Genomic DNA, 13,342 nt, shown 5'->3' with positions numbered 1-13,342 from the left:
AATATTGAATAATAGTAAACAAAAATAAGTTTTTCTTTGAGTTTTCAAAGGACTTTGGTCCATACTTGTGCAAATATGCACTTGGTTATTACGTTATGCAATTTGAAAACGACAATGAAGTTTATAATTCGCACACCTGTGCACATCATCTTGTGAGTCGCATGCTAAAACTGCCGCCGTCGTGGACAAGGCAGCCAAGGAATGGTTCATCACGTTTGTAATATGCAACGGATGGTGAAGATTGGCGTCGTGAAACTCGATGTCTATTGTTGAGATATCGTCCTCAGAGTGTGAACGAATAATGCCAACAGAGTTCCAAACCTGGTAATAATATGAGAAATAGTTAAAAAAAGGTGGATGGTAAAAAAAGCCAAACAGCAAATCTCTCAGTTCCAAGGGTTTTCATGAGAAACATTTATGGCGTATACAACTTAGTTGATAGTCTCTATTTGATATACGTCAACCATTTAAAGCTATTTAAACTATAAGCAGGTTGATGGATATTACTATAACTTTAATAAGGATTTCAAATACCTATAAATTTTAAGTATAAATTCACTCTAATGACATGCAAGTTGTGTGTCGATTGACGCATCAATTCTCTTAAGGTTTCCAAGTAAAAGTTTTCTTTTACATCAAGCGACAAGAGTAGAAAGCTTGCTGATGCCAAACACAACACAAGGAAAACGTTGCCGTAATTTGAGTTGCATTGGGCTGAATCGAATGAAAATAAACTGTAAATATAAAATCAATCAAACACTGTTTAAATTACAGTTTGAAATTGCTTTGGTCGATTCTAAATATGATTTCCTGAGCTGAATGTGACTAGCAAAATCACTTATCAATACTGTTTGCATTCTAGTCAATCATAGCTGTTCATGTCGACATACCATGTAGCGATGCAGCAGATGCACGGGGGTTGATCCTGGTTGAAAAGCTTTCTGCAACGGCGTTTGAGGTGCAAGAGATTTTTTTGGCTGTAAAAGATAAAATTTCATGAGTAAATTGTTGGAAGGGTTGAGGGAGGCTGGTGTACCGAAAACATGCTCGATAGCGCAAAAAGGTGGACACATTTTCTGGATACATAAAACGGAAAGATTTTAAATGGAAATTTATCATATTATGGAGCTTTTGGTGGTGCCAAAATTTATACCCAAGCAAGCTTCGTTCTCGGTATATGATAGTGGACTTTGTCATTTTATGAAAGTTTCAAACAACAACGAATGTTGTCAGCAGAAAACTCGTATCACTACACTGGACGGTTTCTTATGATTTAGTTACGAACTGTACAATACATTAGCAGAACCGAAGAAAGAAAACTGCGTAACTTGAACAATCTTTCTGAATACAAAAGGCCACAGAAACGAGAATTGTTGGAATTACCCGTTGCACAACTCTAATTTTCATACACAAAGATTAGTTTACCTTTTCATCGACTATGAAATCTCGCAAAGAGGCTTCGTCGGCATCATCCAGAAAATGTTGGGGTTCTGCGGGTAGCAAACCCTCTTTGATAAGGTCTGCAAGCAAAAAACAAGCTTAGAGAGGATCGGTTCTTAAATTGTAAAGAGGAAATGCAAAAATGTCTGCAAGATATTTTTCTCTTTCCTTTTCATTTCGAAAGCAAGACTGCATTTTTTATTATATGGCTGATAGAATAATTTAGTTGTTAATAATAGAAACTCTCTTTGCTCTAGTTTTCTTAAGTGAAAGCAGCAATCATTAAGGAAGTCATAAGTTGAAGTAAGCCTACTAATTGAAACTTCTGGATCATCATCATCATCGTCTGCTTCGTCATCTAAGAAATTTTCAATGTTTGTGATTCGGTGCTTCTTGTGCACAGATCCGACAGGCTCTTCGTCGTCTTCATCACTATCATCAACTCTTCGTCTTCGTTTCTCAGATTTCCTACCCTCAATATCCCAGTCTTCAGACAGATCTTCATTACGAAACTCTTGATTCTGAAAATAAAATAGTTAAAAACTTGCTTTGGTGTGCATAGAACAGGACGATTCAAAGTCGCAACTCTGAGGTTAAGGCTTATAGTCGTCAACATGATGTGCAATGATCATTCTCAGAATCTACATTAGCAGTATGTTTATAGTGTTGACTGACACTAAGGTCTGTAACAACGCCGACAACATGACTCTGTATGCTTGTAACAAATAATTACAAAATGTAGTTGGTAGCTTACACAAGAAAATAAAAGAAAATAATCAGAAAATAAACCAAAAATAATCAATTGTTTTCTCGACAATTAAATGAAATTAAATGAAGTAAAATGCCATTTAATGCCATCTAATGCCTCTAGCACTGATTCCACTTCACATGGTAGCAACGCTCACATGAAGGAAAGTGCTGAGGGAAAATTGCTGAGGGTAATTCTCGACGAAAACAGTATTTTCAAACGTCATGTCAGCATTGTTTTTAAGAAGGCCAATCAGAAGGTTCATACGCTAACGAGGATTTCAAAATACATGGAAACTGGAAAACAGGCTCCGTTCCATTTTGATAGAGGTATCGTGCCCAAACAAGCACAGAACCAAGGAGTACCGTTCTTTTTTCTGTGAAGTAAACGGGGTCTTACTGATGAAAACTTTCACTATGTCCCAGTTTAAATATAACCCCTAGTTTAGATGTTTCACGATAGGAATTAATAGCAAAATAAAAGAAGATGAATTTAAGGGCACAGCGAATCGAATAAAGGGACTATGATTTTGATTTGAAACGTTGTTGGAAAGGTGCAAATCAGTGACAGTTCATCAACGCAACCCACAGTTTCCTATGGTCGAAATTTATAAGACGAAAGAAAAACTAAACCCTGAATATATGAAGGTCAAATTTGTAACCAATGTGTTTTACAGCCTAAGAAGCGGCAATGATATTTTGCAACCAAATGTAAGGACCACATGCTTTGGTAGTGGAACCACACCGTTTATTGGACATACACATTGGCAGCTGTTGCCAAAACGGTAAAAACTGTATAGCGGTTTTGAAAAACCGAATAAAATCAGGGAAAGGGCAGAAATGCAACGACAAAACCCAGTTGAATTTTTGTTCCAAATCAAGGTTTTAAAACCTGAACATGTAAATACTATTTTTTAGATCGTAAAACTGTTTTCTTCAAATTTGTTTTTGTTAGTAGACCTTCATAAGTTTTAAAAGTTGCTATTGTATACTAGCCTATTTAAATAAAGAACTAAAATTTATAAAAATAAAAATGATCAAGCAACTCTCGCCTCTGCAATCGAACTCTGTATGACAGACCGGTAAACAGTAATTTTCGTTGGATAAAGAGTAATTATTCAGCGGGACGTCTGTCATTTAGGCATGCATCAAAAAGCGCCTAAAGGGCTTTGGCCTTACAACCTAAAGGCAGTTTGGTGCAAATGAGATGTGCCAAAGAAAGCAAATGTTTGCATCTACTATCAAACGTCTGGATTCAAAGTTGTCATAAGGTAGACATTATCATGTTATCACTGAATTATTGTATCCAAAGACACAAACCTGGATGTCAGCAGGTACTGCATCTTTACAAATACCAAATTGGCCCTTGAATGACAACATATATTAGTTCATAAAAACACCTATACCTATCTCAAACAATGAAAAATAAAATAAGTTTTCGAGATGTTTGAATAAAACTGCAGTAAATTGGATTGGCAAAGATAACGCTCTTTGGGATCATTTCGATGCCACGATACTCAGGCACAGTGTAGTGATGGCTGGTAGCTATAAGCACAATATCTTTCGCCCTTGCTAACGGGTAAGCTTATAAACAAGTTGCTAACTGACACAAATAAACTTTAAAATGTCATAAGAGGAAGGGAAAACATACTTCAAAGCTTGGTTGAAGGAAGCATAATTCAAAGTTCGGTTGAAGCAGGAGGGAAAATAAATGTGTTTGGTTGAGTACAACTTTTTTATTGTCAATGCTATTCAGACAAAAACACATACTTCAAAATCAGCAATAAGCAGCTCGTTGCATTTTTTCGGATGCCAATCGATGGAGCTGATTTTGTGGCCGTTTTCGTGCTTCAGCCTAAGAACAATTGACCAAAACCACATTGAAATCAAATAAATCATTCAACCAACATCAACGTGCACAACATGAAAGGCACAAACAAAAAATAAAAAATACAGCAAAGCATTTTCAGTAAATATAAAGTAAAGCATTCTTAACTAGAGACTACTGTAGTTATTATGAATGATACCAAATAATTTTCAGCAAACTATTTAATAACAAAGCGTCTTTTGTGAACATGAGCATTTAGATCAGTTACAAAAAGCAATCATTGACAATGTTAACGAAACAGAACCAGAACTCACAACTGGAGCTCCTTCCGTTTGGACAAATCCCAGATGACCATTTCTCCATTCACACTTGAACTTGCGAGAGTTGGACCACAGGGTGAGCAACTGACAATTGAGACTACCTGGAAAATTAATTGGTAAGCATGAGTTTATGACTCCTCTTATTCGATAGGAGAAAAGTCTCTAGACTGAGTTGGGAAACCCCTCACTGATGGGCAATTTTATTCTTGCCCCACAAACTAGAACTTCATGGCTGAGCTATCAGATAAAACACATCTGCTTCATAATTGATGGATGCCAGTTCATTGATATTTTCTATGAAGTGAAACAACGCAAGAAATAAAAAAATACTCACTTCTGTATGACTGCCTTCCATGAAACATAGCTCTGTCCAGCCTTCAGCAGAAATTAGCTGAAAATAATAAAGCTGACATTAAATGCAGGTGAAACCCCAGGTTTAAAAGTAAAATGCTACTCTTTTAGCAGAAGAATCGTTCGGCAGACGAAGGTAAGGAATAGTAAGACTGTGATCTAAATACAGCCGTATGAGGCAGCGTATGTTCTCTTTAAAAGTTGAGCTTCTGTAAACAAACAATTGCCAAGTCTTTAATAGAGGCAGTGTAACTCACCTTGACTCCTTTTCCACTGGGCACTGCAATAACCTGAGGTAGAAAATTTATTTTGAAAATTCTTGAAACCTTAAAGAATTTTACGAAGGGGTATTTCACTTTAATGGTTTACTGGAAAGACTTATAATGTCCAAGACTTCCAAAGCCTTCTAGTTTCAGCTAACCTTTTTGGTATACAAATGTTCAATGGTCTTACTTCTATAAACTATCAAAGAAAGATAATGAAAGCTTATGAAAGAGAAACGTTGAAAATAGTTGGTCGACATTGGCCTCCATATTGAATAGTTTCGTTGTTTTGAAGCAAGCAAATGAAGTTGAAATTGTGCTCACTTCAGCAGAACCCAGGCATTACGAAACACACAAGCAAAACTTACAAAATTGTCAAAAGAACTTAATGAAATGTTAGCTAAATGGTTTCGAATTTATTATGTCATTTATAAGGTACCTGTGGATCACTATTGCACCAAGCTATTTTGCATAAAATCTTCGAGGAACTAAAGATGAAAAATATACACATTGTTAACCTGTAGACATCCTGTCCTCTCATAAACAGAACAGAATGAAAGTATTCATCAAACTTAAGTTTTGATAGGAAATTAATAGAAATAACTCTCATTACATTATTGACTAGAAAGTTGTCAAAAAAGCTTTAAAAAGACCTTTGAAAGTTTGAATGAGATGACCAGATTTGTACTTTCCTAGTGGAACTAGTTCAGCAAAATTAATCCTGTAAAACTCAACAATTTATGAAATTCTCGACACACATTAGGTGAGATGCTTCACTGGTTGGACAAGATAAGTTAGTTGGAAACAAAAATTCATGTATAAGCTGTTATTACAAAATTTTAACAAAAATCAAAAACTTTTCCTCTGACATAGCCCTGAGGAAAATAATTAGCCCAATTCTATTCAACACAAGCTTCATTTGTACAGTTCTGAACACTTTGGTTCAAGAAATTTGGTTGGGAAGAAATGCTGTGTTGCCTTTGTAAAACTTTGAGAAAGTTGAAATGGCTACCTGGAAACTAACAAGTTTTGGTGAAAGAAAACCAAACTCATGTTTCTGATGGTCTTAGTTTGGGTTTGACACTTTGGTTCAATGGGTTTGAAAAAGTGTCAAGTACAGTCCAATAAATGGTGAAACAGGCGTAATTGAATGGGGGTGATTCAAGTTCAAAAGGGCTAGGCAAAAATTTCTATAATCACCTTATATCATTGCATTTGGGCAAGATGTTCAGTGTTTTCAAGCACTCCTGAAATTTCAAAAAAAGTATCTGGTATAAAATTGACAAAGTGAAATCAATCTCTTTATTATTATGAAACAAGATTTGTACACTGCTTCAGCACTGGTATGCTTTGTAAGCATATCTCACTTGTACTGCATCAAGATGATTCAAAACATGGTAAATAACACAATAAAGAAATAAAAAAACTCAGAAATGAAGTTGAAATCAATTCTGAAATTTTTCAAATTTAGTATTGCCGAAGGGGCACTTTCAATTTTCTTTATCCAATTAAAAGCATCAAAAGTAGATCAAGTTACTTGTTTTGAAGGATTTCTAGCTCTTTCTTAAGCAATATAATATTTTAATTTGCACATACAACAGTTGGAAGATGGAGACAGAATTCGAAATTTAAAATATTTTGAAATAAAATCTGAACAATTTTCTCTACAGAAACACAACTGTTTTCAAAAGCACTTCCAAAAGATGAAAGCTTGCCCTTCATCAGGAAAACATAGCAATGTTTCTCTAATTAATTATCAGGGGCAGATTCTTGTATCTGTCTCCAAAGTCTGAATTTTCCAAAAATTTCAGGTTTCACTTGTATTCCAGTAATACTACATGGTAAATTATAATAAATTAGTTTGATTATTAACAAATGATAATACCTGGGTATCTACATCCCAAATCTTCAATGCCCCATCACAACTTGATGATGCCTTGTAAACATAAAAATCCAACTTTCAAAAATTAGCAAGAAGATATAAATTTACAATTCATTTGTAGTTTAATGCATTGTATGGGCAGCTGAGCAGACAACTTTACAACTGCCCCCAAGCACTATGTTTTTTCAAACTAATTTTCTGAAAGTCACTTTTCTACCATTAGCTTGTCCTGAAAAAAACCAAGTCATTACAAAGTAATTAAACTGTATAAACCCACAAATAAGAATCAAGACAGTTCTGTATTTGTTGATATGTAGTTCCTAATGATAATCTAATGGCCTGACAAAGTGCCAGTAAACCTCGTTTTTCAAAGGATACCCAATAAACAAAAAGCTAATAGGACCTGAAAAATTGAGGTCTTTCTTTTTAGGTCATTAGTTTCACTTTTAAAATGCTTCCAGTTCTTCAGAGGCACAAATAACTAGTGTGTTACATGGAACACATTGAATGTATGCTGTATTGAACGACCAACGATGTATCTAGATATTTTCGTTCCAATCAATTTTTTTGTTCAATAAAGTACTATCAGACCAAGCCAAATGAACTAGAGGGCAAGGCAAAGATAGTATCAGACACAGCAGGGCTGCAGAAAGCTATTGTGCTCAAGGGGCTGCTCAGGTCCAAGATTGCCAACAAAGTGGGTAAGCCATCCTTTATTTGCTGACCAGTCTGAGACTGTGCCAATAACATGGCACCAAGTTTTCCAAGGGGGGATGTCATACCACCATAGTGAGACAGAAAAGGTTCATGTGATACTATTGAAATACTATGGAAAGTGCATACCTACAAATAATGTTTTTTTGTGACTTTTGCAAATGGAAATAACTTTAAACACAATAATTGTTCATGTCTGTCCAATCTTGAAATTTTGCAGTATACAAGTCTATCATGAGTCATATATAACAACCGTTATGACCAAAGCATTTTCAAACTTTGGTTTGCTTTTTATAATATCATTTTCCAAAACCAAACCTCCTTAATATGGTATACCAGTTTTCTGGCTAATTTCCATGAACAAATTTCACCCTAAGGTTCCAGATTCCATGATACCAAATTTATTATATATTGGATAAATTATTCCCAACATCATGCTAAACGAAGGGCATCTCGAAGGGATTCTGGGTCAAGTCATCCTCCAAAAATTGGGAGAATCAATTGTGTAACTTGTTTAGTCCAATGAGAATATGTTGGGGAAGGGGTAAGAGTATTTTCTGATCATAAAATTGGTATGCCCTAAAAAATTTTATTTTCTCTCTACAATTTGTCAGCTGTTGCTACCAGAGTGTTATTTTCTTCAAGACTTCTTGAGACCGTAAACTTTTTGTAAATTTTCTGTGAAATTAGCTTCGATTTTGTGATTCAAAAACCTCAATAATGGGATAAAATCATATTGTTGAAGACAAAAGGAGTCACATGAGTAAAAAATGTGCAAAAATACACCTGTGATAAGGGAGGTTGGTTCTTTCTTTATAGCCTGCATTTAAAAAATACCTCAAACACTAATAATGGTATGGGGTCGTAATGACATATCGGTAATGACATAATTTGTTACTTTTTGCAACGAAAGCTGATTCCCTTTAGCTCCCTCAGCACAGTATTACTTTTCGAAACATAGTTTTGATCTTTTTCAGTGCAATGAGTTGATTTCTTCTGAGCATTTAGATTCCTTCCAACCAGCTTAACTTGTTAAGTCTATAAAACTTTTATATTATTCATCTATGGTTGAGAAATTTCCTGTGAGAAAAATGTTCTAACTGATTTCCTGTGACCAATGGTCACACGGTCACGGGGAAAATAACGCCCTGGTTGCTACTGACCATACTAGAATCTCACTTACCCTTAAAAACTTTATGTTAGTACTAAAATATCAAGCAACTCAAAACGACCCACACCAGCCTAAATCCATCTGAACTGGCCGGAATCCACCAGCACAAAGTCTGATCCCATCCCTATAATTATTTTTTCCAATCAGCTGTTATTGTCATGCATTCTGTGCAGAAAGTTATAAATTGAATCAAAGCATTGATATGTGGTGGAAGAACCTTCTTTGAAACAAACACATTAAAATCTACCAGCAGTGTTTTTGTCTCATGAGAGTATATTATCATTCTCTTTGGTAAAGCTCCCGACCATTGCATACTTTTTGAGTTGACCCCCCTCCTCCACCCATACACCCACTAAAGCATAGAGGGTTGGCTTAATTATTTAATCAATTGGGCATAAACTGGCAAGCAAATGTAGAGCACAACAACACCATGATTAGACCACCACATGCAACCTTTAATAACATGTTTTTGTTTCTACCTAGCATCTGAAGGTAGTTTTTAGGACACTGTGAAGCTTATGCTTATCGAGCAGTGTGCTGGTCCTTCCTCTCGATGTGACCACACCTTGTGATTCCTATGCCTTATATTACAGATAGCTGGCGTCTCTCTTCACTCTGGGTGAAAGGTTTGTCATGCCAGGGACTCGAACCTCTGACTCTTGGGTCTGTAGTCAGCGCCTTTAACTACTGAGCCATCCTTGCATCAAACACCCCTAGTCTTCAAATATAAGGACTGCTGGGCTTAGGTTGATGTAAGATGATGGTGGGCCTATTTTGTGACATAAGCATTCTTTACTCTGTATGTGACTTTTGGCCTTGTACAGGTCATGGGACATGAGTCATATAGTCATGGGGTTGACCCCATGATTCTCATGGTACCTTAGTCTAATAGGTATTTCCATATAGAGTACACCTATATATATATATTTTATATACTGGCTCTAATACCTCAGTCATATGAGGCATTAATGCCTACACAAGCATCTAATTTTCTTCCCACTAACCCTTGTCCTGTTTTGCTCCTTTTTTGGCATTATACTCTGTGGATTATTACTCTTACTAAAAAGGTGACTTTGATTTCCATATTTTTCTACACTTTTAAAGTTTTATTTAGTTAGCTTGTTGTATCAGCTAGACATCTGCAATTATTTATTTTATTGTTATTCCTTGATGAGTATTCAACTTAAGCTCAAATGCTGCCTATTCTTTTGTCAGTCCTTATATTTAGGTGTTCCTTGTGAGTCAATACAAAAGTGGTCAGGTATTTGTATCTGGAAATAATTACGTCTTGAGTGTGCAAATGAGAAATGCCCCCATTCTTTGCTTCCAGCCTTAAAGCATTTCTTTATACTGTTTCTTGGTAAAATTTGGTAAACAAAAATGTGAGACAGATAAAGCAGTCATTTATTCATGTATGAATTCTTTTTTAAACTTCATAAAATAAAAAGTGAAACAACATACCAACAACTTGTCATTGGGACTAAATACCACACAAAGAATAGGACCTTCATGACCAGACATTTGTTTGTGTGAACCATCTTCCTGGTTGATAACTTTGACGGCAAAGTCGCTATAAATAACACAAACATAACATCACAGTTACTGGCAGTGCATTTTTTGTAAAATTAGCTATTTATAGCATTCCATATGTTTTGAACAAATGGAAATGTAACCAAAAGTGTAACATGGCGTCCTTAACCAGGCCTTTAGTTTGAGGCACGTGTTTGCATGCCTGCATCTTGGCACGTGCCCAGACGTGACAAGGTGCACTTTTTGTCATGCTCTTGCTTCTCAAAAAGTGGCATTTTAGTGCACCTCATCCATTGACATTTAGGATTACTTTTTATCAGAAACATTTTCTTGTTGCTCTGGTAATAATTTTCAAAGTACAGCATTCATCATGCAGGGAAGCACATTTCACGAAATGCATGGTAAACGATCGCAAACTGTTTCGGTCGTGTGTGATGAAACAACCATTTTGAATCTTTGTTACCACTGTTATGGCAATGATAAGAGCCACTGTTACCATTACAGGAAGTAATTTTTAGTTGTTTTATGTGTGTCCATAACACTTGAAAGTCAAAAGTTACATAATTCTTTGCTACCACAAAGCTTAAAAAAACCCTACAGAAATGTACTGATATCACCACTTTTCCATGTGAAAAAAATATTGTTTCGAGGCACGTTATCAGCCAACTATAATTTTTAAAGAGAGGCATGCTTGACCAAGGGCAAAAAACAAACATTCTGATTAGGAGGGGTCAATAGAGACAGACCCCAGCAAAGCAACTGACAAGGTAACATGTTAGAAGATTATTTGGGGCACTATTCCTTATGGCCAGATGCTATACTCCAGACAACAAAGCTGATAAAAATCAAATTATGCTTGAAAAGCAAAAACAGCTTCAAAAACTTGAAATTAGCTGAAAGAAATAAAAAAGCTTGTTGTTTATAAAGGGTTGTTGTTGTTTCAGATTATTTCAGTCTGATTTGATTGTAACTAGTAATAGATTAAGTAAATCCCTATAAATTTGAAACTGAAAACTGAAATTTGAAACATTTTAGAAAAGAACCTCTTACCTTGCTCCAGCCACAAGACAATTCTGATGATGAGAATAACTTATTGAATTAACTTGAGCAGTAAATCGTAACAGAATGTCCTGCTGTGTCCCCTAGTTAATCAAAAAAATCACATAAGCTGTGAAATAATTCTGAAATTTAATCCCCTTCTCCAACAAAGAGCTATGTCAGAAAACTAGCCAAATTCCAACATGCAATCATGCAACAAAAATGGGTGTTTCTCAAGATTTGTTACATATATTATATAAGTGACCATTTTTCAAATATCTTTGAAATAAATATATCAAAAAACAACACTAATTATTTTAAAAGTAACTTTATTTGCAAGACAAGTAATTATAAACTGATAAAAAATAAATTTTATTGATTGAGTTTTGATTAGATTGAGTTTCATTGACAGAAGCTGTCCTAACAAGGTGAAATTCATACAAAGCACATGCATTATTTATCTTCTATAACAGGTAAAAAATATCAATTTTTCTCAACAGCCTGTAATTATATTTCTATCAAATTCATCTGAATCTAAATTTACCTACCTCTGGGAACAAAAATGTTCTTACATCATTGGTCTCAGTAGCAACTGCTATCTCAGAGCCCTGTCATAAATATGGAGAAAATAATTGAATAACATGATTACCAAAATCAAACTTAATTTTGAACAATAGAATATATGTAATTCATATAAAAAGCAAAGAATACAAGGAACTTACCTTAACAGCAATGGCAGTAACACAATTTCCGGCTCGAAAGGAAACAGCATCATCATCATCAATACTCTTATACACACGGACATCGCCATCAATACCAGATGTTAGCATATACCTTGGTGGAAGCAAACATGTGATCACAAATAGGAAAAAAGTATTTTGCAAAGAATTTGCAAATTTAAACTTTGAGTTACACTCTTCTTCTTTTGAGCTGCACTTTGATTCTTTAACTTGTTTGAAATGAACATTTGAAATGCAGCCTATGTTCATAAATTACGTCAAAAAGTTGGGGAGGACAACAAAGACAATTAAGAGCCAGCTTTCCTATGTACTAAATTCTAACTATTAATTACATAATTGTCATCTTTATTGGAATACAAAATATTTTCTTGAAATTGATCACTGCAGGAACCTGGGAAAGAAATGACAAAAAATTGGACATGTGCTGGTGGAACTCTCAAGGCTTCTATACCATTTTTGAATGCTGAAACAGAATTAACCTAGTGGATTAAAGAGAGTGGTTAGAAATTGCTTCTGTTAGATATAACAAGAATAAAACAAGTTGAAACGTCTGTGAAACATACTACGAAGAAATCTGTTAGAATATTTTGTTGTTTACTTTGATATAATTTCTCTAGCAAATACTACAATATCAGAAGGGGCACTTAATTGCATACCAAACTCTCACTAATGAGAGACAGGGGTGTTCAATCCATTTTTTGCCTCAGGAAGGGGACACTAATTAAAAAAGATGATGGACGCCTCTCGAATCATTACGGTATTTCCAAAGCAAATAAATTAAAGACCAAATAATTGAACCAATCAAACAGAAAACGCTCTATAGGAAAGATTCAATAAAAATACCAATCGGATGGAATAACAATACTTTTAGAAGGGTTGCTCTCTCCCCGGTTTGTTTATCTAGTTAGTGAGAGAGCTAGGCCGATTTTTATGTTTTGATATTTTGTAGAATTATTGTACACTTTATTTCAATTGTTTATGTAGAGTGGAGTTTTGAAATAATTACCTGAAATAATTAAAAATAAAACTAGTTGGCAACTTTGAGTAAAACTGTTGTTGTTACACTTGATCAAATAAAATTGTTGACCTTGATGATATCTGCTGCAATGGCAAATAATACTGCTTTGCAAAGATAGAAACGGTTTTACAATTACTTACTCCCCAGTTGAATTATAGCTAGCAAACGTTAGGCCATCGGCATGGGAATATCTGAAGTCTTTCAACATCGCCATGGTTTTGTAATTTCAAATGATCTCGATCAAACATCTGAACTTCAACTCCCTACCATTTTATTTCGCGCCAAATCTAATGCTGCCTC

At 35.0% G+C, this 13,342-nt stretch overlaps 1 protein-coding gene across 1 annotated transcript in view; it reads right to left on the bottom strand.

Annotated features, from left to right (window-relative positions):
- Positions 1 to 13,342, bottom strand: part of LOC135681378 (WD repeat and HMG-box DNA-binding protein 1) — a 24,684-nt gene extending 11,342 nt beyond the window's left edge. Inside the window, exons 1-17 of the mRNA XM_065195826.2 lie at positions 13,183 to 13,342; positions 12,007 to 12,118; positions 11,833 to 11,892; positions 11,297 to 11,388; positions 10,178 to 10,286; positions 6,835 to 6,885; positions 6,150 to 6,196; positions 5,389 to 5,437; positions 4,944 to 4,976; positions 4,670 to 4,726; positions 4,330 to 4,436; positions 3,958 to 4,042; positions 3,508 to 3,552; positions 1,754 to 1,961; positions 1,426 to 1,520; positions 891 to 977; positions 137 to 321 (exon numbers count right to left, since the gene is read on the bottom strand). Of these exons, the coding sequence (XP_065051898.2) occupies positions 137 to 321; positions 891 to 977; positions 1,426 to 1,520; positions 1,754 to 1,961; positions 3,508 to 3,552; positions 3,958 to 4,042; positions 4,330 to 4,436; positions 4,670 to 4,726; positions 4,944 to 4,976; positions 5,389 to 5,437; positions 6,150 to 6,196; positions 6,835 to 6,885; positions 10,178 to 10,286; positions 11,297 to 11,388; positions 11,833 to 11,892; positions 12,007 to 12,118; positions 13,183 to 13,256 (1,496 nt within the window). The 5' untranslated portion in view covers positions 13,257 to 13,342. The remainder of the gene's footprint in view (positions 1 to 136; positions 322 to 890; positions 978 to 1,425; positions 1,521 to 1,753; positions 1,962 to 3,507; positions 3,553 to 3,957; positions 4,043 to 4,329; positions 4,437 to 4,669; positions 4,727 to 4,943; positions 4,977 to 5,388; positions 5,438 to 6,149; positions 6,197 to 6,834; positions 6,886 to 10,177; positions 10,287 to 11,296; positions 11,389 to 11,832; positions 11,893 to 12,006; positions 12,119 to 13,182) is intronic.

This window comes from Rhopilema esculentum, chromosome 12, assembly GCF_057945365.1.
Source record: "Rhopilema esculentum isolate cy_ngs chromosome 12, ASM5794536v1, whole genome shotgun sequence".
Classification (NCBI taxonomy): Eukaryota; Metazoa; Cnidaria; class Scyphozoa; order Rhizostomeae; family Rhizostomatidae; genus Rhopilema; species Rhopilema esculentum.
Note: the sequence above shows the minus strand (reverse complement) of the source record. Positions and strands in the feature narration are given on the sequence as shown.